The sequence below is a fragment of the Xenopus laevis genome, chromosome 1L, assembly GCF_017654675.1.
Source record: "Xenopus laevis strain J_2021 chromosome 1L, Xenopus_laevis_v10.1, whole genome shotgun sequence".
Taxonomy (NCBI): domain Eukaryota; kingdom Metazoa; phylum Chordata; class Amphibia; order Anura; family Pipidae; genus Xenopus; species Xenopus laevis.
Window position 1 is genome coordinate 58,825,217 of NC_054371.1, and position 27,741 is coordinate 58,852,957.

Consider the following 27,741-nt stretch of genomic DNA (forward strand, 5'->3'; position numbering starts at 1 on the left):
ATTTGCTTATCCAAGTGCTTAAACCTGTTATTGCTGCAACTTCACAGAATGTGGTAAATAAATACCTATGCAAACTGTATATTACCTTTTCAATAAAAACAAAGAAAACAAAGCATACACATAAAATGAGTAGATTAGAAAATGAGAGCCTTGTTCAAGAGTCTAAAGACATTTACAAGACACTCTTCCACAATTCCAGTCTCAAAAATGGTTGAATTGGCACATGGTTACCCATGTGAGCAGTAACGCCACGTCAAGGCTTCAACCCTTGTTACTGTCCATTCACACACCTATTGCAGCAAATGGCTCACCCTCTCATTTACTGCAATAGTTCCCTAGCTGGTCCAGCAAACAGTCATGGGACCTTTGCTCTTCAGTAATGACTGAGAGGTACAAGGAGCAAGCTAAACATTCACACACACACATAGAATTATATTCCATTCACACATAGCTAGCTCATTTTATTTTATTGGAGCAAATCAGCTGGTGATCATAGCAGTAAGGAGGATTAAATCCCCACTGCTTTGCTAACCATATGATTTGCTGCAATCATTACCTATTTGGTCCCTAAAGCTCTTCACTGGGAATTTTTTAGGTAAAACATTCAGACACAGCACAGACTTTCACTCACACATACACTGAGTTGGAGCAAATCACACTGAGAGCTAGTTCTACCTCCGCTGCTTGGCTAACCACATGATTTGCTGCAATACTCCCCTAACCAGTAAGGATTTAAGATTATGTATATTGGTGGATGCCTAATGATGTTCCTATTTAGCTGATTAGATTACTAACTCAAACTTGGGGGTACGAAGCAGGAGGTGACTAGGCAGCATTTCATTAATCAAGCCCTGTCCTGTTTATTCTGAGCCTCCCTGTATTTTATGCCAGATACAGCCCTAGATATTTTGGGCTTATTTTTACAATGTGGCCTATTTACTCATACACACGTCTCACAAAACCATACAACATTCATACACATTAAAGCAAATAAGCTACTACTTGTATATAGAAGCTAATATTATTGCTGTAGTTTGCTGTAATAGTCCCTAATCCTAGTTTCATATGTAGCCAATCGCCATCTTAAAGAAGCCAGCACTGAACCCCCTCCTATTTGATTAATTTTAGTACCCCTTAGGGATTTTAGTTGGTTTTATTTATATTGTAACGGTGATTTATATTCTAATTTATATTCTAATGGTGATGTTAATGGTCTTATCTGTACTGACATAGTTACTTAGCAGTGAGACTAATGCCACGCCAGGCTGTGAAAAAGCAGATCCATTCCATGGTGTAAGTGCACTGACTCACACAGAGCTGATTTGGTGTGGAATCTCGTAATTATGCATTTCCATGAGAAAATCTGTTACATAATTGTTAGTGCACTTATATCATGGAGTGAATAGGAGCAAATCAACTTTTTCAGTCTGGTGTGGCATTGGCCTTATGGTTGAAAAAAGATGCCCAAATTCAACCTTTTGCTGAAACAAATACTACCTAATTTTTAGATGATCCAGAGGAAGGCAAAAAACCCCGTCTGCAGCAGCCTCTAATTTGCTTCAGAAGGGGGAAAAATTCCTTCCTGACTCCAAAATGGCAATCGGTATAATCCCTGGATCAATGGTGACTAATTATACTAATAACAGTAACCTTGTACAGTAAGTACAATGCTACATACAGGGCGTATGGGTTGGTTCAGTATTGGCATACAGTACATTAGCTAAAGTACCAGGTTATAAAAATATCCTGATACTGGTGACTGGTTCGTTGAACAGGAGAACAATAAGGATGTAAATAAAAACACAGACATCTGAAGGGGCTTCTGAGCCAATTTCACCTGCAGTGTAGTCAGCCACATCTGTGCTGTTAATGCAAGCTCTACAGACACACTGCATGCTGAAATGGCCATGGACTGCAAGTAAAATGGCCCTAGAAGCACCTAGAAATGCTAGTGGATAATAGTGAAGAAATATATCTCAATGTTCTCCTGTTTAACAAACGGGTGAGCATTTCAAATTACTAAACTGACTTACACTCAGCACACACACTCACAGAGCACATATACATAGAACACACACAGCACTCATACTCACAGCACTCATACACACAGCAATCTTACACAAACACAGCACTCATACACACACACACACACACAACACTCATACTCACATAGCACTCATACACACACATCGCTCATCCATACAAACAGCACTCATACACACAGCACTCACACACAGCACTCATAGACACACACAGCACTCATACACACACACAGCACACATAAACACAGCACACATACATACACACAGCACTCATACACACAGCACTCACACACACTCACACAGCACACATATACAGCATACATACTCACACAGCATAAATACTCACACATGCACATAAAATGGGAACAGGCTAGGAAAGGTGCTGGGAGAGAATAGAGAATGGGGCTGGAAAGGGAGTAGAAGGGAGACCGTATAGAGGAAGTAGACCTGGGCCCCCCGCAGCCACAGGGTCTGCTTTCTTTATAGTTATGTCATCACAGGTAAGGGAATAGGAAAGAGGCAGGAGTTTAGTAGTGATTAGGAAGGAGGGAAATTGGGGATAAGGGAGCAGAAGGGAGACAGTATAGAGAAAGTAGACCTGGGCCCCCCGCGGCCAGGGTGTCTGCTTCCTTTATAGTTACACCACTGCTTAGTAAAGGGGTTAATCACAGGTAAAGGAATAGGAGGAAGGCAGATGTTTGAGGTGTTGTGTAATGGTTAGGATTGAGGGAAATCAGAGGAAAGGGAGTTGGAGGAAAAACATAGAGGAAGTAGACCTGGGCCCCCCGCGGCCAGGGAGTCTGCTTCCTTTATAGTTATGCAAATGGTGTGGCCCATTTAGGAAAGGGGTTAATCACAGGTAAGGGAATATGAGAATGACAGAGGTTTGGTTACTGATCAGGATGAGGGAAATCAGGGATAAGGGAGCAGGAGAGAGAGACAATATAAAGGAAGTAGACCCAGGCCCCCCGCGGCCATGGGGTCTACTTCCTTTATAATAATTGGCATGAGCCACTTAGGATAAGGGTTAATGACGGGTAAGGGAATAGGAGGGAGGCAGAAGTTTGGGGGTGGGGTTTAACTGGTTTAATTTATTAATCTTCATTCAAGATGTAAACTCACCCCTGTACCTTTCTATTTTCCTTCCTTTAGAAGCTACAGTCAAAGATCCCGTCTGGTGCTGGTGTTGATGGTAAAACCAGGTGATATTTACAGGAGATGGTTTAGGTTTGGCAATACAGGTGGATTGGTTGTTTAGGGGTGGAGCTTGCCATAGATGTTACAATGTTAAGGGCCTCAGGTTGTTACAGGCAGCAACTAAAGATGGTGTCCCATGTTAGAACAGGGGTAATGCCTTACTCCTGCCAATTCCAGTTGGGATCCACTTCGGAGAAATCTTTCAGATTGTTTCTTTCATTGGAACTTTGAGGGGAGAAAGTCATTGGATATTCCTCGACGTCGTCTAGAGGTGGCTGTGAACAAGGGAAAAACACTTTACCTTTTATACAATATTTCACATGGCAGAATTGAGTATTTATTTATTTTTATGTAGATTTGTTTTCACACCTTATTGGTCACGGAGCACTTACTAACTACAATGAAGAAAAGGGCGAGCTCAGTTGTCTGGTGTTATAATGCTACTGACCTGCCCTACATGCCAATAACATTAAGGGTTGTATGCAACTGGGACAACCTCTTTATCTTAACACTGCTATCCCCTATCACTCTAGTAGATATCAGCAGCAAATGATGGGGCTGTCTAGCTAAGGGGGCCTTAGGTTATTAAGGGAGGCCTAACTTAACAACTATTTGGGGTAAAAGATTATGAAAGATGTTTTATTTGACCATCACTGAAACAATGGGAGAATGATGGTTATGATCATGTTTTCATATAATTCATACATCTAAAACAAAAAAGAGAGCCTTAACCCAAGTCAGAAGACCTCTGCCCTACCAATTCATGAAATTATACAAAAAGAATAGTAGTGCACCTGCAGGGTGAGTCTTACTAAATGTATCACATTGATTGCCCAGCACATTCATTTACCATTCCTGGCTGAAAAGGGGTCTCCAGTCTTCGGTTCTCCAGATCTTCCCAGTTGATGTTGCTGTAGAAAGCATGCTCCCTGATGTTACCATTCAGTCCAATCCGTTCAGTCTCATCAATCTCCAAAAGCTAAAGGGAAACATGATCATATATTTGAGTACTGCAGATAATGGATAACTGTCTGCATTATGAGCAGGTAAAGATGCAGTATGCCAGTATACCAGTTACCTTAGGCAGGAGGTCCAGCATTTCCTCGTTCATATCACATGGGTAATTTGGTGGTTTCATAATAATTGTATAAAGCTGTTTTTGAATGCTGCCTGATGCTGAAAACGGCATGACTCCTGTGGCCATTTTGTACATTGTAACCCCAAAAGACCACCAATCCACAGCTGCATTGTAGTCCTCATTTAATAGAATCTTTGAAGAGAAAATAAATAAAACAAATGATTACAACAAAAAACAACAAATTTTATTTGTGTTAGTATAGAGAACCAAGCATTGAAAGTTAATTACAAGGTTACATTGGCAGTTTTCTCCATGGAATTGCTATAAACTGCTTCTCACTTCTTTCAATAGGAATCACACTGCTTATGTCATAGCAACAAGTTTCTTGCCTAGAACCTGGGGTGCCTTTTTGCAAATTGGAACATCTAGGGGCCCATTCACTATGTTCGAGTGAAGGAATAGAGGAAAAATAGTTTGAATTTTCAATGTTTTTTTTGGCTACTTCGACCATCGAATTGGCTACTTCGACTACGACCTTCGAATCGAACGATTAGAACTAAAAATCGTTTGAATATTCGATATTCAAAGTACTGTCTCTTTAAAAATTTCTTCGACCCCCTAGTTCGCCACCTAAAACCTACCAAGGCCAATGTTAGCCTATGGGGAAGGTCCCCATAGGCTTGCTAACAATTTTATGATTGAAGGATAATCGTTCGATCGATGGATTAAAATCCTTCGAATCGTTCGATCGAACGAATATTCCTTCAATCGTTCGATCGAACGAATTGCGCAAAATCCTTCGACTTCGATATTCGAAGGATTTTAATTCGGCAGTCGAATATCGAGGGTTAATTAACCCTCGATATTCGACCCTTGATACATCTGCCCCTTAAACTGCATCAGAAAAGGACTAACTCAGTTATCTTAAAAACATGTAACATTAAAAGAGAAGGAAGACAATTTACAGTTGGAGGTACCAAACGTTAGGCACCCACAAGTGATTATATTTACTTAACTTACCTACCTGGGGAAGTAAAGTTAGCCTGTTGTTTAATAAATATATTTCTTTTCATATTGAAGTACAGTGTTTAAATGTTATATATATATATAAGAAGTGATGAAGGGATCAGCACACTCTTGTAAAGTTGAATCAAGTGTTTTTATTTGTAACACAGCATTTTCCAACCCAACAAGTGTGTGCTGATCCCTTCATCACTTATATTATTCAAATTGATTGTGCACCTCAGCTTCAAAGGAGAGGAGTGCGGACACCCCAAGTATCTTTACATATATATATATATATATATATATATATATATATATATATATATATATATATATTTGCTATAATGGATATATTGTACATATTTTACAAGAAACCTGGATACCTCTGGTGCCCGGTATCCAGGGGTTCCTGCTAAGCCGTGGGCCGTCCTCTGGCCAATGATGTTCTCTTCTGCAATGCCGAAGTCGCAGATCTTTATATGGCCATCTTTATCAATCAGTATGTTTTCCGGCTTGAGATCACTGTAGGTTAAATGTTAGGAACAAATTACTTTCATAGAAATTCAGAGAGAGTTCTAGGAAAGAGGACAGGGGTTATTTAATAAGACAAAGGACTGTGTAGGTTTCATATTATCACATATTCCCTTCAACTTCAGAAAGGACACTGGACTCCTATGTCTCTTTAGGAACCGTGTAATGAATAAAGAAATTAACTTTTTGTAGCACACATGCAAGAGTCAAGGTGGCTGTACACAGGCCCTTATAAGCACTTGTGTGGCAAGTCTAGCCTTATATCATGTACTGTACAGATGAGTTCTTGTAGTGGGCAGTCAGTGGTGTGACCCTGGGTCCACATGACCATCCCCATATTTGTTGCATGAGAATGACTTGCAGTGTGTCTGCACAAACATAAGCATCAGAGCAGTGGTGTATCTTCAAAAGCCTGCCCCTCCAAGACCCCCTTACATGAAATTGTGATGTGGGCAAAAACAAGTGTTACTAGGTCACCCACAGCCCTACATGCCACACCCTCTGTTGCCCTGGGCTCCCCTGCAACCTGAAGTTAGGCCATTGCTTCAGGGATATTCAATGGTCCCCTTCTTTGCTGTCCAGTCTCCCTCCCCTACCTGTTCATCTGTACTAATCTGCAGTTGTGGGGTCTGCACCCCTATAGTTATGCAAATGTGTTCAGTGAAAAGCATTTTCAGGCTTTCTGGTTCTCTGCATTTTAGCTCATTTTAAAAAAAATGGCATCTCAAAGAACTTTACAAGACAAATCTATATGTTAAATAACACATTAAATGTATAACACAATATACTGAGATTTTACTGACCGATGAATGATTCCCTTGGAATGCAGGAACTGGAGGGCAACCACCATCTCTGCTGTGTAGAACCTGTTCAAAGAAGAAAATAATCAACATTTCAGTATCACACCATTACTTATATTTCTCTCAAAAGTAATGTACTTATCTGTATATCAATTAGTATTATGTACCATGGCAAAAAAATAATCCATCCTGCCAGGAACACAGGTTTTTGTTAAATAAAACATTTGATTAGGCACAAGTTTGTCCCAATGACGTGCCTTGTGTTTGTGCATGCCAAGAGTAATTGAGATCTAAACACTATGTTTTCAGAAAAATAAACTATTTTATTTATAAAATAAATTAAATGTATATAATACCCGCTATATAAATAAAAAATAAACCCTGCTCATTACCCTCTAATATATATTTCTTTTTTTTTTTAGAAAGGCTAGAGGGCTAGCCGAAACGTTAGCTACTTTTTTGTTTAAATAAACGTCACTTTTCTTCATCTTTAAGACCTGAGAGTGCTCGCCTTTTTCTGTGGATATATTTATATATATTTTTTGAAGTAGGAAGTTGCACTCACAGGACTTAGCAGGAAAAAAAACAATATTTATTAACAACGCCCTCAGAGGCACAACTAACTTTTCAGCTGATTTTCACGTTTTTTCCTGCCATTGTGTATATTTAAGATGGTGACTGTGTTCTTACCAGTCTTCCATAAGCGTGGGTGCAGGGTCAAAGTATTTATGTAAAGTTCAAGAGGACCTGCACTCCTTGGTTAGTGAACCAAAAATGTCTTTATTTTTCAAACTTGTGCATCCAACGTTTCGACCCACATTAGGGCCTTTATCAAATACGTCCTTGATAAAGGCCCTAATGTATATATATATATATATCTATATCGAGGATTTGGGTGCAAGATCTAAAGAGCTAGTGTGAAAAGGTATAAGCACTGCACCGTTTTCCCTTTCACTTGCCCTGGAATTAGGGTTGCCATCTATCCAGTATTTTATCAGCCTATATAGTAAGAATGATGTCTGATGTCAATGCTTTTTTGGGGAAAAAAAGAAAACATACTCACATGATTCTTGATGTTGGTAGCTTTCGTTCACGCAGAATCATTTCCCATAAAGAATTCCCACTGGCATATTCCATTACAAAGAAGGATTCCAGCTGGGAAATGCAAATTAGAAGAATGTGAGACATGAGCCATTAATACCAAAAGATAGAGCTGGGGATAAGATGGGCTTCAGGGTACTTGTTTAAAGAAGAATTCAACCCATAATAAAAAAAAAACCCTCCCCCTACCTTGGTTTTTTTTTTATTACGGGTTGAATTCTCCTTTAAAGGGGAAAAAAACCATCTATGCAACTTGGGCCGCCTGCAGTGTCTTCCTACCAAACTGCACCACCGAACTGCATCACACACAACTCCCAATACTGCCCCATTTGCTAGTACCTGTTAATAAAATGCAGGGTTGTGCTGTGGATCTGGTAGCTGCCATCTATTGATGCTTGATGCCATTTTCCCAGCAATCTGGCAGCAATCACTGAATGGCACCCGCTCTATGTCATGCTGGGAAACTAGCCATAGATGGCAGCTGTCAACCCCTCTATGCTACTCTGCATGTTATTAACAGTGCAAATAGGGCAGTATTAGGAGTTGTGTAGGGTGCATTTCAGGAGGTGGGTCAAAGTCATGTAACTTTATTTAAAGGGGAACTCCACAAAAACATAACCTGAGCTTTTTAAAAAGCAAACACGATTTCAAGCAACTTTGCAATATGCATTAATTAAAAAATATGCAGACTTTTTATGCTTTGTAAGGGTTTGGAACAGTTCCCTAAGCCCAGCCCCCTGCTTTCCTTCTGATCTCTCTGACTTTGCTGAGCTGGCTGACTACTGTTACTTTGTATCAGCAGCAATCTGTCATCAGCCTGCATCCTCCAAACCCCACAGTTCCCTGCACACGTGATTTCAATAAAGAACAGAACATTACAGTGCAATGCATTGTGGGTTATGTAGTTCCTGCATGCTGTCTATAAGCTGTGGAGAAGTGTTTTAGTCCCTCCTTCCCTGCCAGGATTTCAAATGATGCAGAAAGAACAGAATTGTTAAATAGCTGGATTTCAGCATAGAAAATGGCATTTATTCATACTTTTTGAAGTAACAGGTAACTGTGATGTGTATATTAGTGGGGTCTGTGTTATGTGGGCCTCTTTATCAAATTTTGGCCGGAGTTCCCCTTTAAGTACCCTGACAATAAGTCATGCGAGTGTCAAGAAATAAATCTCAGGCACACATGCAAAGTGCTATTTTTAACCCGTTATTGTGCATGAGGCCCAGTGTGTGTTACCTCTGACTGAAAAACTGCATAAGAATGGCATAAAAATGCACATTCTCTGCTGATCTTCAGTAGGCGGGCCTCTTTAGCGATGGCATGGCAGTCGTTCTTCTCAGACTTCTTCTTCAAGATCTTCATTGCCACGAGTTGTTTATTTGGCCTAAAAGAAGCCAACATCACCTAATAAAAATAAGAGAAGAGATTTAATATCACAGGGTATCTTGAAGATAATGGATCTTGCAGCAAAGATGCTTAATGACTTGGGAAATCCTTCACTCACCCAGCCAAAGCCTCCTCGTCCAAGTATAGTGTGGAAGTTGTAGCTGTTAATATCCAGGGGAGCAGGTCTTTCAATGTCCAGACAGGGTCTCTTCTGTATGCTTCCACCTTGTTAGAGAAAAGAATTCCGTTAGCAGCTCACATCACAGATAAACTTTGGCAATGTGCAAATCTTTTTGCCACACATGGTTTCACTGAAAAATTCCATATTTTGCTAACAGTGGATTTTTTCACAAAACTGCAAAAAAAATGCCCACAAAAAAATGCCCATTCACTTAAATGCATCTGAGTGAGAAAAAACACCCATTGACTTTAATGAATTCAGTGTGAGAAAAAAACACCCATTGGGGCTCATTTATAAACACGGTGCAAATTTGCATCTGGGCAGTAACCATAGCAACCAATCAGCGATTAGCTTTTTTTCCAGCCAGCTGCAGGTTGAGCAGTGAAAGCAATCATCTAATTAGTTGCCATGGGTTACTGCTCAGGTGCAAATTTGCCCAGTACTTATAAATGAGCCCCAATGACTTTAATAAATTTAGAGTGAGAAGAAACACCCACTGACAATTCATTTGGAGTGGGAAAAAACACCCATTGACTTTAATGAATTTTAAGTGAGAAAAAAGGCCCATTGACAATTCATTTGGAAAAAGGTCGCCCATAAGGTTGCAAAAAAGACAAATAGTCGCTGAAATTAAAAAAAAAATCTACAGTTTCATAATTTTTCTGCGAAAAACGAATAAACTTATCATTATTAGACTGTACATAGTAGCGAATGTTGAACACTTAACAAATATATGTATGAAAATGAAACAGCCTTTACATTTTAAATTTATATTTCAAATTTTGGCCATTCACAACCTCATTTTCTGACCCAATGGCTTATTTACAAATGTGAGGGACAAGATGCAGAAAAAAGTTGTACTGCAAAGCGCCATGTTTTTCTATTTTGCACCATAACTCTCCAAATATGTTCACAGAGCCCAAGATGGAGTTGTGCCTTTCTCTCTCTATCTGGAAGTGGATCTGCCTACGTTTGTCAGTGTTGCATGAAGAACAGTGGGATTTGGGCAGCACAGGGTATATAGGGAAATTAGCAGTTTTGTTGCTGTTTATTAGCAAGTGAGGGGATTGGTTGAAGGGCACGTAAAGGGTACATTAGGGCAATGTGAAATTGCTCAGCTTGCTATTATAAGCACGTTTGTCATTTGCAATAGTCCATATACTGTTAATATCAATGTGGGACAACAGTTCAGTCTTGTAGTACTGGGCACCTAGATTCAATTCCAGCTAGGGATTGAAGAAATGTGTATGTTCATCCTAATTGATAATACAGGTAAAGGATCCATTCTCCAGAAATCTGTTATCCAGATTACTGGATGACCATCTCCCATTGACATTTAATCAAATAATTTAAAAAAAACTAGTACTCTGTACTTGATCCCAATTAATATATAATTAATCCATATTGAAGCCAACACAATCCTATTGGGTTTAATTCATGCTTACATGATTTTTTTTAGTTGACTTGAGGTATGGAGATCCAAATTAAGGAAAGACCACTTATCAGGAAAACCCCGGGTCCTATACCTATAATGTGTGTGAATGTGATAGGGGCTTAGTAAAATTGCTCATAATTACACTAAGAATTTTCAAATTAAGTGATGATGTACCTTATATACTGCTATTAAATATATACAAAAAGAGTAGTAAATGTTCCTTACTTTCTAAGGGGTCTTCTGCTCTTGATCTTTTATTCCTCTCTTCCTTTTGCTCTATATTTGTTCCTTTAGTGTTTTCTTCTGTGATTTTTTTCTTCTGTTTCTCAAGCAGTATAATTTTATAGCTCTCATGCTCACTGGTCTTCTTGTATGCAAGGTTTTCCATTTGTAACGGTGTTTCTTCAACTCTTCTCCTTTTAATCCTTGCATCCTTACTGCTCTTCTTCTCAGCTTGGCTTTCCTTTTCTATCTGTCCTTCTTCGAATCCTCTACTTTTAATCCTCTCATCTTCGCTGGTCTTCTCTGCCTGGTTTTCCTTTACTATCTGTCCTTCTTCCAATTTTCTCCTTTCAATACTCCCATCTTTACTGGTCTTCTCTGCCTGGCTTTCTTTTTGAATATGTTTGTCTTCATTTCTTCTCCTTTTAATGGTTTTCTCTTTGTGTTCTGTCTGTTTCTCACCACTTCTTCTCCTATCTTGACTTGTCTGTGTATTAATGCAGCTTTTTTTGGAATATTCTGCATCTGTTTTAGTTTCTCCTGAATCCCTGATCCAATCCTTGTTGGTCCTCTCTTCAATGCAGCTTTTCACTACATTTCCTACCTGTCCAGCCGGACTCTCATTCCTTTTCTCACTCAAATCCATGTCCTTTACGCCTATACTATACCTCCTAAACGTTTTTTTTTATTTTTAATCGCAATTTGTATTAATTTAGCTCTCGCTAGCCTAAAACTCCTACTCTCTCCTACTCACTGTCCAAACGTCAGTTGATCCAAACTAGCAAGTGACAGTTAAGTCAGTTGAGACATGTGACCACAGCAGTGACATGGGGGCATCATTGGGTTTCCCAGCATGCACTTGAGAGCTAATAACTATGGCACTATAAACCTTTCTCTAATTTGGAAGAAAGAAAACTTTCAAAGAGCAAAAAACTTACGCTGCTCTACATTAAAGTTTATAAAACAACAGTAATAACAATAACAATACAATGTAGAGTATGGGTAAAATTGAGTCTATGGGAGAGAGCCTTTCAGTAATTCGCTGCTTTCCAGATAATGGGTTTCCAGATAACAGATCCCATAACTGTACGCTTCCAGTACAGTATAATATATACATGTAGAATGCGAGGTGATTATGATGGGTATGGAAGGAAAAGTCATACAAGCATAGTTTGTAAGCTCATATCTGTCATCCCAACTAGTTGTTTCAGGCGCTACTAATATTTAAAGCCCCTAAGAGTAGCAGGGGGGGTTGGTTTGGATGGAACAACCATAGTTTGGTTTAGGCTGAATGTGCCATGTACCAGGTTGAACAAATATGTGGCCCTGCATCCACCCTTTAGTTCTGGGGAAATTTTGGTATACTTAGAGGCACTTACTCATTTCTGAAGTATGAGAAAGCAACTCACTGTGCACGGATTAGTTATGGGCTGATGAAGGATGGACACATTACATACAGTATCATACCACCAACCAGTTTAGAAAGAGGGATAATATTGTTACCATGCCCCTACAAATCACACCTATTTTACACACCCTGAACATGTCAGAATAATCACTAAATAAAATGGACAAATGACAAATTAACCATAGATGTGCCAGTATAATCACTAAATAAAATGAATAAAGGACATATTAACCCCACATGTGCCAGTATAAGCACACAAAAAACTGGACAAAGGACAAATTAACCATAGATGTGCCAGTATAATCACTAAATAAAATGGATATTATCCCCACATGTGCCAGTATAATTAGTACAGAAAATGGATAATTGACATCAGTGACTACTGTAAAAATAGCCTATGAGCACATCATAACATAGGTTTTGCACAAACAAATTTTGGAAAAACAGCAGTTAATTCACTAAGCGCCCTGAATGGGTGCGAAACGCGTGGGGTGGATGGAGATGCAGATTTATATTTTTAACTTTGTATAAATAAAAATATTTTTTAATTGAATTTCTAGGGTTCGCCTTGAGAAAGCCATTTAGCGAAACACGCGTTGGCGGAACTGCTGCGGAAACTGTTTTTTTTTACATTTTGGCCTAAAGGCCTTTAATCAAACATTAATTAATTCTAGTTCGAATTGGTATTTGGTTCAATCTCCTTCTTCTCTCTTCTATTGCAGTCCTAAACTTCTCCTCCTACAGGTTTAGGATTACAACACTCAAACTCTCCATACCTTTTTGTCATTCAGTGGAGCAGGTTGCTTGTGCTTTCCTAAGTGATCCAGCCCTCTTTATTTTTGGGGCGACACTCCAAACACCCCAATTTGTCCATTGACTTTCACAGGGAAGATTTCAATCTGCTGTCACTGTTACAGCTTTGAACCAAACCTTAAATACCATAATCATGGGGTCACCCCGAATAAAACAGCGACACTTGTGGGATGCCCAAAAGTGGGAGGAGCCAACAACAACCAACTTGACTTTCAATGGGGAAATTTCAATTGCTGCCAGTCTTACAGCTTTGAGGCTACACTCACCAAATGTTAATCACATAGTCATGGGGTGATCCAGAATGAAAAGGTGATATTTGTTGGGTACCAAAAAGTAGGAGGAGCCACCAACAGTCAATCAGATTTTACCTATTGACTTTCAATGAGGAAATTGAACCTGCTGCCATTCTCACAGTATAAACATCAGTGTCCCCACACTCTTCATGGTTGGTCACTAAGGCATTGCAGTTTTAAGTTTTAAGATTTCATTTAGTGACCACGTTTTTCAAACCAACATGAAGTTTTTTTTCTCAAACTTCCCTTTCTAGTTGTTATTTGTACTTTTTTATTTTCATCTTTCTATCCAGGCCTCTCCTATTCAAATCAATGCATGGTTGCTAGGATAATTTGGACCATAGCAACCAGACTGCTAAAATTGCAAACTGGAAAGCTGCTGGAAAATAAAGCTACATAACTCAAAAACAATAAATAATAAAAACTCAAAACCAATTGCAAATTGTCTTAGACTATCACTCTACAGCATACTAAACGGCATAATAAAAGGCCATAATAAAAGGCAAACAACCCCTTTAATTAGTAGTAATCCATCCACCCCTAATATGAACTTAGTAATGAAAGTATGACAAGAAAAGCAGACTATCATAAACAAGGAAAAGATTGAGCTCAATTCAGTACATGTGTTCCACCCCACTGCAAGCTTCAAACACACAAGTGTAATCAAAATCAAAATCAAAAAATTGTGGCGAATAGCAGGACACCAATAGGCAGTAGGTGACCTTTCATTTGCCACTAAGTAAGCTAGTTGAGGAAGTGGTAACCCTGAAAAAAGTAACAAAGTATAATTAAAACGTAACTTTTACTGCTATAATTCTAAAAAACACGCTCACTGAAACACACACCCACTAGCCAACCAATCCGTCGGCAGTGCTGGACCGTTTCCATAAAAATGACGTAGTTTAAAACAAGTTGAGCAAAAGGTGTGACGGTGGGGTCTCAAAAAGACTTCATTATTTGTTGTGGAATTCAATTTTTACCCCTCCATATGCCTGGAGTACACAACCCGCCCGCTCCCTCCCTTCCAAGCAGTTAACCCCCGTGCAAGACCTGCCTATCTACGTTGGGACTGCGTGGGAGCTAAGCACTCCACCGTCCACCTATGCCCGCCCTACGCGTTTCGCCGATACCTTCGGCTTCGTCAGGGGCATAAGTCATAAAGAAAAGCAGACTGTTGTATTTGATCTTTTCAATAAAGCTTATCTCACATGTGTTCTTGCAGAAGTATAAGGTGGTTAAAATATCCCAAATCTTCCAGTAGCAAAGGAAGGGAAATGTTTTATCCATGGCTCATGCTATCAATGACAGACAAATCAGAAATGCTCTTCATGGTTGGACTCCCTGTAAGCAGACTGCAACCATGATGGAACTGGCTCTTGCTATGGGGCTGCTTTTCATCAGGAAAGACTGATTTTACTCTACTGTGAAGACACAAGTCTAAATGTGGGAGAGTAAAGGAAAGTCATGGCTTGTAGCTGCCACAGAAAGTAACGTGCCAGTACAATTTCTTTCTGAAAAGGGTCACCAGTCCAGGGAAAACCTTATAGATTGAAATAGGGGCACAGAAGAAGAGACCTTAGTGATTGAAATAGGGGTACCGAAGAAGAGACCTTAGTAATTGAAATAGGGGTACCGGAGATTTTGGCACCTCAATGAATTTAGGTTTCCTTATCCTTCAATAATTGCCCTACAATTAAGGTTACTTTTAGGAATTGTAGAGCTTCACGCCCACCTGGAAAAGCCTTGATCCTTAAATACATCCCCCTCATCCTCCAAAAGTGTGCCACAAACCAACGAACCCCACATTATGTAGGAAGCCCAGTCCCTCTGGCAGCAGTCCAACCCCCTGCTGGTATTTGCTTATCCAAGTGCTTAAACCTGTTATTGCTGCAACTTCACAGAATGTGGTATATAAATACCTATGCAAACTGTATATTACCTTTTCAATAAAAACAAAGAATACACATAAAATGAGTAGAAAACGAGAGACTTGTTCAAGAGTCTAAAGACATTTACAAGACACTCTTCCACAATTCCAGTCTCAAAAATGGTTGAATTGGCACATGGTTACCCATGTGAGCAGTAACGCCACGTCAAGGCTTCAACCCTAGTTACTGTCCATTCACACACCTATTGCAGCAAATGGCTCACCCTCTCATTTACTGCAATAGTTCCCTAGCTGGTCCAGCACTGAGTGACAAACCGTCATGGGACCTTTGCTCTTCAGTAATGACTGAGAGGTACAAGGAGCAAGCTAAACATTCACACACACACCTAGAATTACATTTCATTCACACATAGCTAGCTCATTTTATTTTATTGGAGCAAATCAGATGGTGATCATAGGAGTAAGGAGGATTAAATCCCCACTGCTTTGCTAACCATATGATTTGCTGCAATCATTACCTATTTGGTCCCTAAAGCTCTTCACTGGGAATTTTTTAGGTAAACATTCAGACACAGCACAGACTTTCACTCACACATACACTGAGTTGGAGCAAATCACACTGAGAGCTAGTTCTACCTCCGCTGCTTGGCTAACCACATGATTTGCTGCAATACTCCCCTAACCAGTAAGGATTTAAGATTATATATACTGGTGGATGCCTAATGATGTTCCTATTTAGCTGATTAAATTACTAACTCAAACTTGGAGGTACGAAGCAGGAGGTGACTAGGCAGCATTTCATTAATCAAGCCCTGTCCTGTTTATTCTGAGCCTCCCTGCATTTTATGCCAGATAAAGCCCTAGATATTTTGGGCTTATTTTTACAATGTGGCCTATTTACTCATACACACGTCTCACAAAACCATATGACATTCATACACATTAAAGCAAATCATAATTGCTGTAGTTTGCTGTAATAGTCCCTAATCCTAGTTTCATATGTAGCCAATCGCCAGCTTAAAGAAGCCAGCACTGAACCCCCTCCTATTTGATTAATTTTATCAGTCTGGTGTGGCATTGGCCTTATGGTTGAAAAAAGATGCCCAAATTCAACCTTTTGCTGAAACAAATACTACCTAATTTTTAGATGATCCAGAGGAAGGCAAAAAACCCCGTCTGCAGCAGCCTCTAATTTGCTTCAGAAGGGGGAAAAATTCCTTCCTGACTCCAAAATGGCAATCGGTATAATCCCTGGATCAATGGTGACTAATTATACTAATAACAGTAACCTTGTACAGTAAGTACAATGCTACATACAGGGCGTATGGGTTGGTTCAGTATTGGCATACAGTACATTAGCTAAAGTACCAGGTTATAAAAATATCCTGATACTGGTGACTGGTTCGTTGAACAGGAGAACAATAAGGATGTAAATAAAAACACAGACATCTGAAGGGGCTTCTGAGCCAATTTCACCTGCAGTGTAGTCAGCCACATCTGTGCTGTTAATGCAAGCTCTACAGACACACTGCATGCTGAAATGGCCATGGACTGCAAGTAAAATGGCCCTAGAAGCACCTAGAAATGCTAGTGGATAATAGTGAAGAAATATATCTCAATGTTCTCCTGTTTAACAAACGGGTGAGCATTTCAAATTACTAAACTGACTTACACTCAAGCACACACACAGCACTCATACTCACACAGCACTCATACACACACACAGCACTCATACACACAGCACTCATACACACACACAGCACTCATACACACACACAGCACTCATACACACACACAGCACACATACACATCCAAGCACACATACTCACACAGCACTCATACTCACACACAGCACTCATACACACACACAGCACTCATACACACACACAGCACTCATAGACACAGCACACATACATACATCACTCATACACACACAGCAATCATAGACACACACAGCACTCATACACACAGCACTCATATCACACACACTCACACAGCACTCACATACAGCATACATACTCACACAGCATAAATACTCACACATGCACATAAAATGGGAACAGGCTAGGAAAGGTGCTGGGAGAGAATAGAGAATGGGGCTGGAAAGGGAGTAGAAGGGAGACCGTATAGAGGAAGTAGACCTGGGCCCCCCGCAGCCACAGGGTCTGCTTTCTTTATAGTTATGTCATCACAGGTAAGGGAATAGGAAAGAGGCAGGAGTTTAGTAGTGATTACAAAGGAGGGAAATTGGGGATAAGGGAGCAGAAGGGAGACAGTATAGAGAAAGTAGACCTGGGCCCCCCGCGACCAGGGTGTCTGCTTCCTTTATAGTTACACCACTGCTTAGGGGTTAATCACAGGTAAAGGAATAGGAGGAAGGCAGATGTTTGAGGTGTTGTGTAATGGTTAGGATTGAGGGAAATCAGAGGAAAGGGAGTTGGAGGAAAAACATAGAGGAAGTAGACCTGGGCCCCCCGCGGCCAGGGAGTCTGCTTCCTTTATAGTTATGCTAATGGTGTGGCCCATTTAGGAAAGGGGTTAATCACAGGTAAGGGAATATGAGAATGACAGAGGTTTGGTGTGGTTACTGATCAGGATGAGGGAAATCAGGGATAAGGGAGTAGGAGAGAGAGACAATATAAAGGAAGTAGACCCAGGCCCCCCGCGACCATGGGGTCTACTTCCTTTATAATAATGCCATTGGCATGAGCCACTTAGGATAAGGGTTAATGATGGGTAAGGGAATAGGAGGGAGGCAGAAGTTTGGGAGTGGGGTTTAACTGGTTATATTTATTAATCTTCATTCAAGATGTAAACTCACCCCTGTACCTTTCTATTTTCCATCCTTTAGAAGCTACAGTCAAAGATCCCGTCTGGTGCTGGTGTTGATGGTAAAACCAGGTGATATTTACAGGAGATGGTTTAGGTTTGGCAATACAGGTGGATTGGTTGTTTATAGATGGTACAATGTTAAGGGCCTCAGGTTGTTACAGGCAGCAACTAAAGATGGTGTCCCATGTTAGAACAGGGGTAATGCCTTACTCCTGCCAATTCCAGTTGGGATCCACTTCGGAGAAATCTTTCAGATTGTTTCTTTCATTGGAACTTTGAGGGGAGAAAGTCATTGGATATTCCTCGACGTCGTCTAGAGGTGGCTGTGAACAAGGGAAAAACACTTTACCTTTTATACAATATTTCACATGGCAGAATTGAGTATTTATTTATTTTTATGTAGATTTGTTTTCACACCTTATTGGTCACGGAGCACTTACTAACTACAATGAAGAAAAGGGCGAGCTCAGTTGTCTGGTGTTATAATGCTACTGACCTGCCCTACATGCCAATAACATTAAGGGTTGTATGCAACTGGGACAACCTCTTTATCTTAACACTGCTATCCCCTATCACTCTGGTAGATATCAGCAGCAAATGATGGGGCTGTCTAGCTAAGGGGGCCTTAGGTTATTAAGGGAGGCCTAACTTAACAACTATTTGGGGTAAAAGATTATGAAAGATGTTTTATTTGACCATCACTGAAACAATGGGAGAATGATGGTTATGATCATGTTTTCATATAATTCATACATCTAAAACAAAAAAGAGAGCCTTAACCCAAGTCAGAAGACCTCTGCCCTACCAATTCATGAAATTATACAAAAAGAATAGTAGTGCACCTGCAGGGTGAGTCTTACTAAATGTATCACATTGATTGCCCAGCACATTCATTTACCATTCCTGGCTGAAAAGGGGTCTCCAGTCTTCGGTTCTCCAGATCTTCCCAGTTGATGTTGCTGTAGAAAGCATGCTCCCTGATGTTACCATTCAGTCCAATCCGTTCAGTCTCATCAATCTCCAAAAGCTAAAGGGAAACATGATCATATATTTGAGTACTGCAGATAATGGATAACTGTCTGCATTATGAGCAGGTAAAGATGCAGTATGCCAGTATACCAGTTACCTTAGGCAGGAGGTCCAGCATTTCCTCGTTCATATCACATGGGTAATTTGGTGGTTTCATAATAATTGTATAAAGCTGTTTTTGAATGCTGCCTGATGCTGAAAACGGCATGACTCCTGTGGCCATTTTGTACATTGTAACCCCAAAAGACCACCAATCCACAGCTGCATTGTAGTCCTCATTTAATAGAATCTTTGAAGAGAAAATAAATAAAACAAATGATTACAACAAAAAACAACAAATTTTATTTGTGTTAGTATAGAGAACCAAGCATTGAAAGTTAATTACAAGGTTACATTGGCAGTTTTCTCCATGGAATTGCTATAAACTGCTTCTCACTTCTTTCAATAGGAATCACACTGCTTATGCCATAGCAACAAGTTTCTTGCCTAGAACCTGGGGTGCCTTTTTGCAAATTGGAACATCTAGGGGCCCATTCACTAAGTCTAAGTGAAGGAATAGAGGAAAAATAGTTCGAATTTCGAATGGTTTTTTTTGGCTACTTCGACCATCGAATTGGCTACGACCTTTGAATCGAACGATTCAAACCAAAAATCGTTTGACTATTCGATAGTCGAAGTACTGTCTCTTGAAAAATTTCTTCGACTCCCTAGTTCGCCACCTAAAACTTACCAAGGCCAATGTTAGCCTATGGGGAAGGTCCCCATAGGCTTGCTAACAATTTTATGATCGAAGGATAATCCTTCGATCGATGGATTAAAATCCTTCGAATCGCTCGATTCGAAGGATTTAATCATTGGATCGAATGATTATTCCTTCAATCGTTCGATCGAACGTATCGCGCAAAATCCTTCGACTTCAATGTCGAAGGATTTTAATTCGGCAGTCGAATAACCCTCGATATTCGACCCTTGATACATCTGCCCCTTAAACTGCATCAGAAAAAGGACTAACTCAGTTATCTTAAAAACATGTAACATTAAAAGAGAAGGAAGACAATTTACAGTTGGAGGTACCAAATGTTAGGCACCCACAAGTGATTATATTTACTTAACTTACCTACCCGGGGAAGTACTGTTAGCCTGTTGTTTAATAAATATATTTATTTTCATATTGAAGTACAGTGTTTAAATGTTAATGTTAAATGGTTTTCAGACAATCCCTCTTCTGGTACAAGTTTAAAGGTTTTTGGCATTGGCATTTAATTTCAGTAATCATTTTTAAAGGCCACAGTGGGTTCAGACCAGAGAAAATTATAACATCTAAACTCTCCCTAAATGATTCTAAGAATAAAAATTGGCTGACATAGCATTGTGCACTCGTTAAGTGATAGTTTCCCATGGGAATGGGATCTTCTGAGATTCTGATGCTATTGTGCTATAAGTGATGAAGGGATCAGCACACTCTTGTAAAGTTGAATCAAGTGTTTTTATTTGTAACACAGCATTTTCCAACCCAACAAGAGTGTGCTGATCCCTTCATCACTTATATTATTCAAATTGATTGTGCACCTCAGCTTCAAAGGAGACAGAGTGCGGACACCCCAAGTATCTATATATATATATATATATATATATATATATATATATATATATATATATATATATATATATGCTATTATGGATATATTGTACATATTTTAGAAGAAATGATGTTACCTCTGGTGCCCGGTATCCAGGGGTTCCTGCTAAGCCGTGGGCCGTCCTCTGGCCAATGATGTTCTCTTCCGCAATGCCGAAGTCGCAGATCTTTATATGGCCATCTTTATCAATCAGTATGTTTTCCGGCTTGAGATCACTGTAGGTTAAATGTTAGGAACAAATTACTTTCATAGAAATTCAGAGAGAGTTCTAGGAAAGAGGACAGGGGTTATTTAATAAGACAAAGGACTGTGTAGGTTTCATATTATCACATATTCCCTTCAACTTCAGAAAGGACACTGGACTCCTATGTCTCTAGGAACCGTGTAATGAATTAAGAAATTAACTTTTTGTAGCACACATGCAAGAGTCAAGGTGGCTGTACACAGGCCCTTATAAGCACTTGTGTGGCAAGTCTAGCCTTATATCATGTATTGTACAGATGAGATTTTGTAGTGGGCAGTCAGTGGTGTGACCCTGGGTCCACATGACCATCCCCATATTTGTTACATGAGAATGACTTGCAGTGTGTCTGCACAAACATAAGCATCAGAGCAGTGGTGTATCTTAAAAAGCCTGCCTCTCCAAGACCCCCTTACATGAAATTGTGATGTGGCCAAAAACAAGTGTTACTAGGTCACCCACAGCCCTACATGCCACACCCTCTGTTGCCCTGGGCTCCCCTGCAACCTAAAGTTAGGCCATTGCATCAGGGATATTCAATGGTCCCCTTCTTTGCTGTCCAGTCTCCCTCCCCTACCTGTTCATCTGTACTAATCTGCAGTTGTGGGGGTCTGCACCCCTATATTTATGCAAATGTAATCAATGAAAAGCATTTTCAAGCTTTCTGGTTCTCTGCATTTTAGCTCATTTTAAAAAAAATGGCATCTCAAAGAACTTTACAAGACAAATCTATATGTTAAATAACACATTAAATGTATAACACAATATACTGAGATTTTACTGACCGATGAATGATTCCCTTGGAATGCAGGAACTGGAGGGCAACCACCATCTCTGCTGTGTAGAACCTGTTCAAAGAAGAAAAAAATCAACATTTCAGTATCACACCATTACTTATATTTCTCTCAAAAGTAATGTACTTATCTGTGTATCAATTAGTATTATGTACCATGGCAAAAAAATAATCCATCCTGCCAGGAACACAGGTTTTTGTTAAATAAAACATTTGATTAGGCACAAGTTTGTCCCAATGACGTGCCTTGTGTTTGTGCATGCCAAGAGTAATTGAGATCTAAACACTATGTTTTCAGAAAAATAAACTATTTTATTTATAAAATAAATTAAATGTATATAATACCCCCTATATAAATAAAAAATAAACCCTGCTCATTACCCTCTAATATATATTTCTTTTTTTTTTAGAAAGGCGTCAGCTACTTTTTTGTTTAAATAAACGTCACTTTTCTTTATCTTTAAGACCTGAGAGTGCTCGCCTTTTTCTGTGGATATATATATATTTTTTTTTTTTTGAAGTAGGAAGTTGCACTCACAGGACTTAGCAGAAAAAAAACAATATTTATTAACAACGCCCTCAGAGGCACAACTAACTTTTCAGCTGATTTTCACGTTTTGTTCCTGCCATTGTGTGTATTTAAGATGGTGACTGTGTTCTTGCATTTTGAGAAAGGCTGTGGAATCAGCCGAAATGTTAGTTGTGCCTTTGAGGGCGTTGTTAATAAAAATAGTTTTTTTCTGCTGTCCTGTGAGCGCGACTTCCTACTTCAAACAATACTTTATTTTTTGTGGTTGACACCCAGGCAGAACTGAATAATCACAATTGTCAGTAAGCTGTCTTCTACTATATATATATATATATATATATAACCTGAATCAGACGCTGGCACTCTGAACCAGTCTTCCATAAGCGTGGGTGCAGGGTCAAAGTATTTATGTAAAGTTCAAGAGGACCCGCACTCCTTGGTTAGTGAACCAAAAATGTCTTTATTTTTCAAACTTGTGCATCCAACATTTCAACCCACATTAGGGCCTTTATCAAGGACGTCCTTGATAAAGGCCCTAATGTGGGTCGAAACGTTGGATGCATAAGTTTGAAAATTAAAGACATTTTTGGTTCACTAACCAAGGAGTGCAGAACTTTATATATATGTATATATGTAAATGTTCATAAAGTACCTGCACTCCTTCCTTTCGGTATGGGTGGGTGCCTGGTCAGTCAGGGTATGTAGATTCAAGATGGACCAGCACTCCAAGTTTTTCAATCAAATAAGTGTTTATTTTAACATCACTCAAGTGTCCAACGTTTCGGCCCACATTAGGGCCTTTATCAATGTATATATGTATATATATCGAGGATTTGGGTGCAAGATCTAAAGAGCTAGTGTGAAAAGGTATAAGCACTGCACCGTTTTCCCTTTCACTGGCCCTGGAATTAGGGTTGCCATCTATCCAGTATTTTATCAGCCTATACAGTAAAAATTATGTCTGATGTCAATGCTTTGATAGGGGGGAAAAAGAAAACATACTCACATGATTCTTGATGTTGGTAGCTTTCGTTCACGCAGAATCATTTCCCATAAAGAATTCCCACTGGCATATTCCATGACAAAGAAGGATTCCAGCTGGGAAATGCAAATTAGAGCCATGAATACCAAAAGATAGAGCTGGTGATAAGATGGGCTTCAGGGTACATGTTTAAAGAAGAATTCAACCCATAATAAAAAAAAACCTCCCCCTACCCTGGGTAGACCCCCTCCCTCCTCCCACCCACCCAGCCTACCTGCCCCCCCGGGCAAATACCCCGAATTTTTAACTGACCCCTCCGTGCAGCTTCTGGCCTTGGAGTCTCTCGGCAGCCATCTTCGGACCGGAAAATTATTCCAACCACGCATGTGCCGAAAATGCCGTCAAGACATGAAGATTACCGGAGAAGAAGAAGATGGCTGCTGTGAACTCCGAGGCCAGAATCTGCACAGAGGGGTGAGTTAAAAATTAGGGGTATTTGCCCGGGGGGCAGGTAGGCTGGGGGGGTGGGAGGAGGGAGGGGGTCTACCCAGGGTAGTGGGAGTTTTTTTATATTACGGGTTGAATTCTCCATTAAAGGGGAAAAAAACCATCTATGCAACTTGGGCCGCCTGCAGTGTCTTCCTACCCCCCGAAACTGCATCACACAAACTCCCAATACTGCCCCATTTGCTAGTACCTGTTAATAAAATGCAGGGTTGTGCTGTGGATCTGGTAGCTGCCATCTATTGCTGCTTGATGCCATTTTCCCAGCAATCTGGCAGCAATCACTGAATGGCACCCGCTCTATGTCATGCTGGGAAACTAGTCATAGATGGCAGCTGTCAACCCCTCTATGCTACTCTGCGTGTTATTAACAGTGCAAATAGGGCAGTATTAGGAGTTGTGTAGGGTGCATTTCAGAAAGTGGGTCAAAGTCATGTAACTTTATTTAAAGGGGAACTCCACAAAAACATAACCTGAGCTTTTTAAAAAGCAAACACGATTTCAAGCAACTTTGCAATATGCATTAATTAAAAAATATGCAGACTTTTTATGCTTTGTAAGGGTTTGGAACAGTTCCCTAAGCCCAGCCCCCTGCTTTCCTTCTGATCTCTCTGACTTTGCTGAGCTGGCTGACTACTGTTACTTTGTATCAGCAGCAATCTGTCATCAGCCTGCATCCTCCAAACCCCACAGTTCCCTGCACACGTGATTTCAATAAAGAACAGAACACTACAGTACAATGCATTGTGGGTTATGTAGTTCCTGCATGCTGTCTGTAAGCTGTGGAGAAGTGTTTTAGTCCCTCCTTCCCTGCCAGGATTTCAAATGATGCAGAAAGAACAGAATTGTTAAATAGCTGGATTTCAGCATAGAAAATGGCATTTATTCATACTTTTTGAAGTAACAGGTAACTGTGATGTGTATATTAGTGGGGTCTGTGTTATGTGGGCCTCTTTATCAAATTTTGTCCGGAGTTCCCCTTTAAGTACCCTGACAATAAGTCATGCGAGTGTCAAGAACTAAATCTCAGGCACACATGCAAAGTGCTATTTTTAACCCGTTATTGTGCATGAGGCCCAGTGTGTGTTACCTCTGACTGAAAAACTGCATAAGAATGGCATAAAAATGCACATTCTCTGCTGATCTTCAGTAGGCGGGCCTCTTTAGCGATGGCATGGCAGTCGTTCTTCTCAGACTTCTTCTTCAAGATCTTCATTGCCACGAGTTGTTTATTTGGCCTAAAAGAAGCCAACATCACCTAATAAAAATAAGAGAAGAGATTTAATATCACAGGGTATCTTGAAGATAATGGATCTTGCAGCAAAGATGCTTAATGACTTGGGAAATCCTTCACTCACCCAGCCAAAGCCTCCTCGTCCAAGTATAGTGTGGAAGTTGTAGCTGTTAATATCCAGGGGAGCAGGTCTTTCAATGTCCAGACAGGGTCTCTTCTGTATGCTTCCACCTTGTTAGAGAAAAGAATTCCATTAGCAGCTCACATCACAGATAAACTTTGGCAATGTGCAAATCTTTTTGCCACACATGGTTTCACTGAAAAATTCCATATTTCGCTAACAGTGGATTTTTTCACAAAACTGCAAAAAAAATGCCCACAAAAAAATGCCCATTCACTTAAATGCATCTGAGTGAGAAAAAACACCCACTGACTTTAATGAATTCAGTGTGAGAAAAAAACACCCATTGGGGCTCATTTATAAACACGGTGCAAATTTGCATCTGGGCAGTAACCATAGCAACCAATCAGCGATTAGCTTTTTTTCCAGCCAGCTGCAGGTTGAGCAGTGAAAGCAATCATCTAATTAGTTGCCATGGGTTACTGCTCAGGTGCAAATTTGCTCAGTACTTATAAATGAGCCCCAATGACTTTAATAAATTTAGAGTGAGAAGAAACACCCACTGACAATTCATTTGGAGTGGGAAAAAACACCCATTGACTTTAATGAATTTTAAGTGAGAAAAAAGGCCCATTGACAATTCATTTGGAAAAAGGTCGCCCATAAGGTTGCAAAAAAGACAAATAGTCGCTGAAATTAAAAAAAAAATCTACAGTTTCATAATTTTTCTGCGAAAAACGAATAAACTTATCATTATTAGACTGCACATAGTAGCGAATGTTGAACACTTAACAAATATACGTATGAAAATGAAAACAGCCTTTACATTTTAAATTTATATTTCAAATTTTGGCCATTCACAACCTCATTTTCTGACCCAATGGCTTATTTACAAATGTGAGGGACAAGATGCAGAAAAAAGTTGTACTGCAAAGCGCCATGTTTTTCTATTTTGCACCATAACTCTCCAAATATGTTCACAGAGCCCAAGATGGAGTTGTGCCTTTCTCTCTCTATCTGGAAGTGGATCTGCCTACGTTTGTCAGTGTTGCATGAAGAACAGTGGGATTTGGGCAGCACAGGGTATATAGGGAAATTAGCAGTTTTGTTGCTGTTTATTAGCAAGTGAGGGGATTGGTTGAAGGGCACGTAAAGGGTACATTAGGGCAATGTGAAATTGCTCAGCTTGCTATTATAAGCACGTTTGTCATTTGCAATAGTCCATATACTGTTAATATCAATGTGGGACAACAGTTCAGTCTTGTAGTACTGGGCACCTAGATTCAATTCCAGCTTGGGATTGAAGAAATGTGTATGTTCATCCTAATTGATAATACATGTAAAGGATCCATTCTCCAGAAATCTGTTATCCAGATTACTGGATGACCATCTCCCATTGACATTTAATCAAATAATTAAACTAGTACTCTGTACTTGATCCCAATTAATATATAATTAATCCATATTGAAGCCAACACAATCCTATTGGGTTTAATTCATGCTTACATGATTTTTTTTAGTTGACTTCAGGTATGGAGATCCAAATTAAGGAAAGACCACTTATCAGGAAAACCCCGGGTCCTATACCTATAATGTGTGTGAATGTGATAGGGGCTTAGTAAAATTGCTCATAATTACACTAAGAATTTTCAAATTAAGTGATGATGTACCTTATATACTGCTATTAAATATATACAAAAAGAGTAGTAAATGTTCCTTACTTTCTAAGGGGTCTTCTGCTCTTGATCTTTTATTCCTCTCTTCCTTTTGCTCTATATTTGTTCCTTTAGTGTTTTCTTCTGTGATTTTTTTCTTCTGTTTCTCAAGCAGTATAATTTTATAGCTCTCATGCTCACTGGTCTTCTTGTATGCAAGGTTTTCCATTTGTAACGGTGTTTCTTCAACTCTTCTCCTTTTAATCCTTGCATCCTTACTGCTCTTCTTCTCAGCTTGGCTTTCCTTTTCTATCTGTCCTTCTTCGAATCCTCTACTTTTAATCCTCTCATCTTCGCTGGTCTTCTCTGCCTGGTTTTCCTTTACTTTCTGTCCTTCTTCCAATTTTCTCCTTTCAATACTCCCATCTTTACTGGTCTTCTCTGCCTGGCTTTCTTTTTGAATATGTTTGTCTTCATTTCTTCTCCTTTTAATGGTTTTCTCTTTGTGTTCTGTCTGTTTCTCACCACTTCTTCTCCTATCTTGACTTGTCTGTGTATTAATGCAGCTTTTTTTGGAAAATTCTGCATCTGTTTTAGTTTCTCCTGAATCCCTGATCCAATCCTTGTTGGTCCTCTCTTCAATGCAGCTTTTCACTACATTTCCTACCTGTCCAGCCGGACTCTCATTCCTTTTCTCACTCAAATCCATGTCCTCTACGCCTATACTATACCTCCTAAACGTTTTTTTTTATTTTTAATCACAATTTGTATTAATTTAGCTCTCGCTAGCCTAAAACTCCT

The 27,741-nt window shown here is 39.7% G+C and overlaps 2 protein-coding genes across 2 annotated transcripts; both read right to left on the minus strand.

The window, feature by feature from the left end:
* Nucleotides 1-3,082: 3,082 nt before the first annotated feature.
* Nucleotides 3,083-27,741, minus strand: LOC121402803 (cAMP-dependent protein kinase type 1-like). Its single transcript, XM_041589456.1, has 10 exons — nucleotides 27,007-27,741; nucleotides 25,289-25,395; nucleotides 25,021-25,188; nucleotides 23,451-23,542; nucleotides 21,908-21,970; nucleotides 20,958-21,096; nucleotides 19,339-19,530; nucleotides 19,111-19,239; nucleotides 18,359-18,535; nucleotides 3,083-3,337 (listed from the first exon to the last, which is right to left on the minus strand). The coding sequence occupies exons 1-9, from the start codon at nucleotides 27,647-27,649 to the stop codon at nucleotides 18,419-18,421; spliced, it is 1,650 nt and encodes a 549-aa protein (XP_041445390.1). The 5' UTR covers nucleotides 27,650-27,741; the 3' UTR covers nucleotides 3,083-3,337; nucleotides 18,359-18,418.
* LOC121402802 (cAMP-dependent protein kinase type 1-like) lies at nucleotides 3,335-11,752 on the minus strand. Its single transcript, XM_041589455.1, has 9 exons — nucleotides 10,982-11,752; nucleotides 9,259-9,365; nucleotides 8,991-9,158; nucleotides 7,717-7,808; nucleotides 6,657-6,719; nucleotides 5,706-5,844; nucleotides 4,318-4,509; nucleotides 4,090-4,218; nucleotides 3,335-3,514 (listed from the first exon to the last, which is right to left on the minus strand). Exons 1-9 carry the CDS (start codon nucleotides 11,622-11,624, stop codon nucleotides 3,398-3,400), a joined length of 1,650 nt encoding a protein of 549 aa, XP_041445389.1. The 5' UTR covers nucleotides 11,625-11,752; the 3' UTR covers nucleotides 3,335-3,397.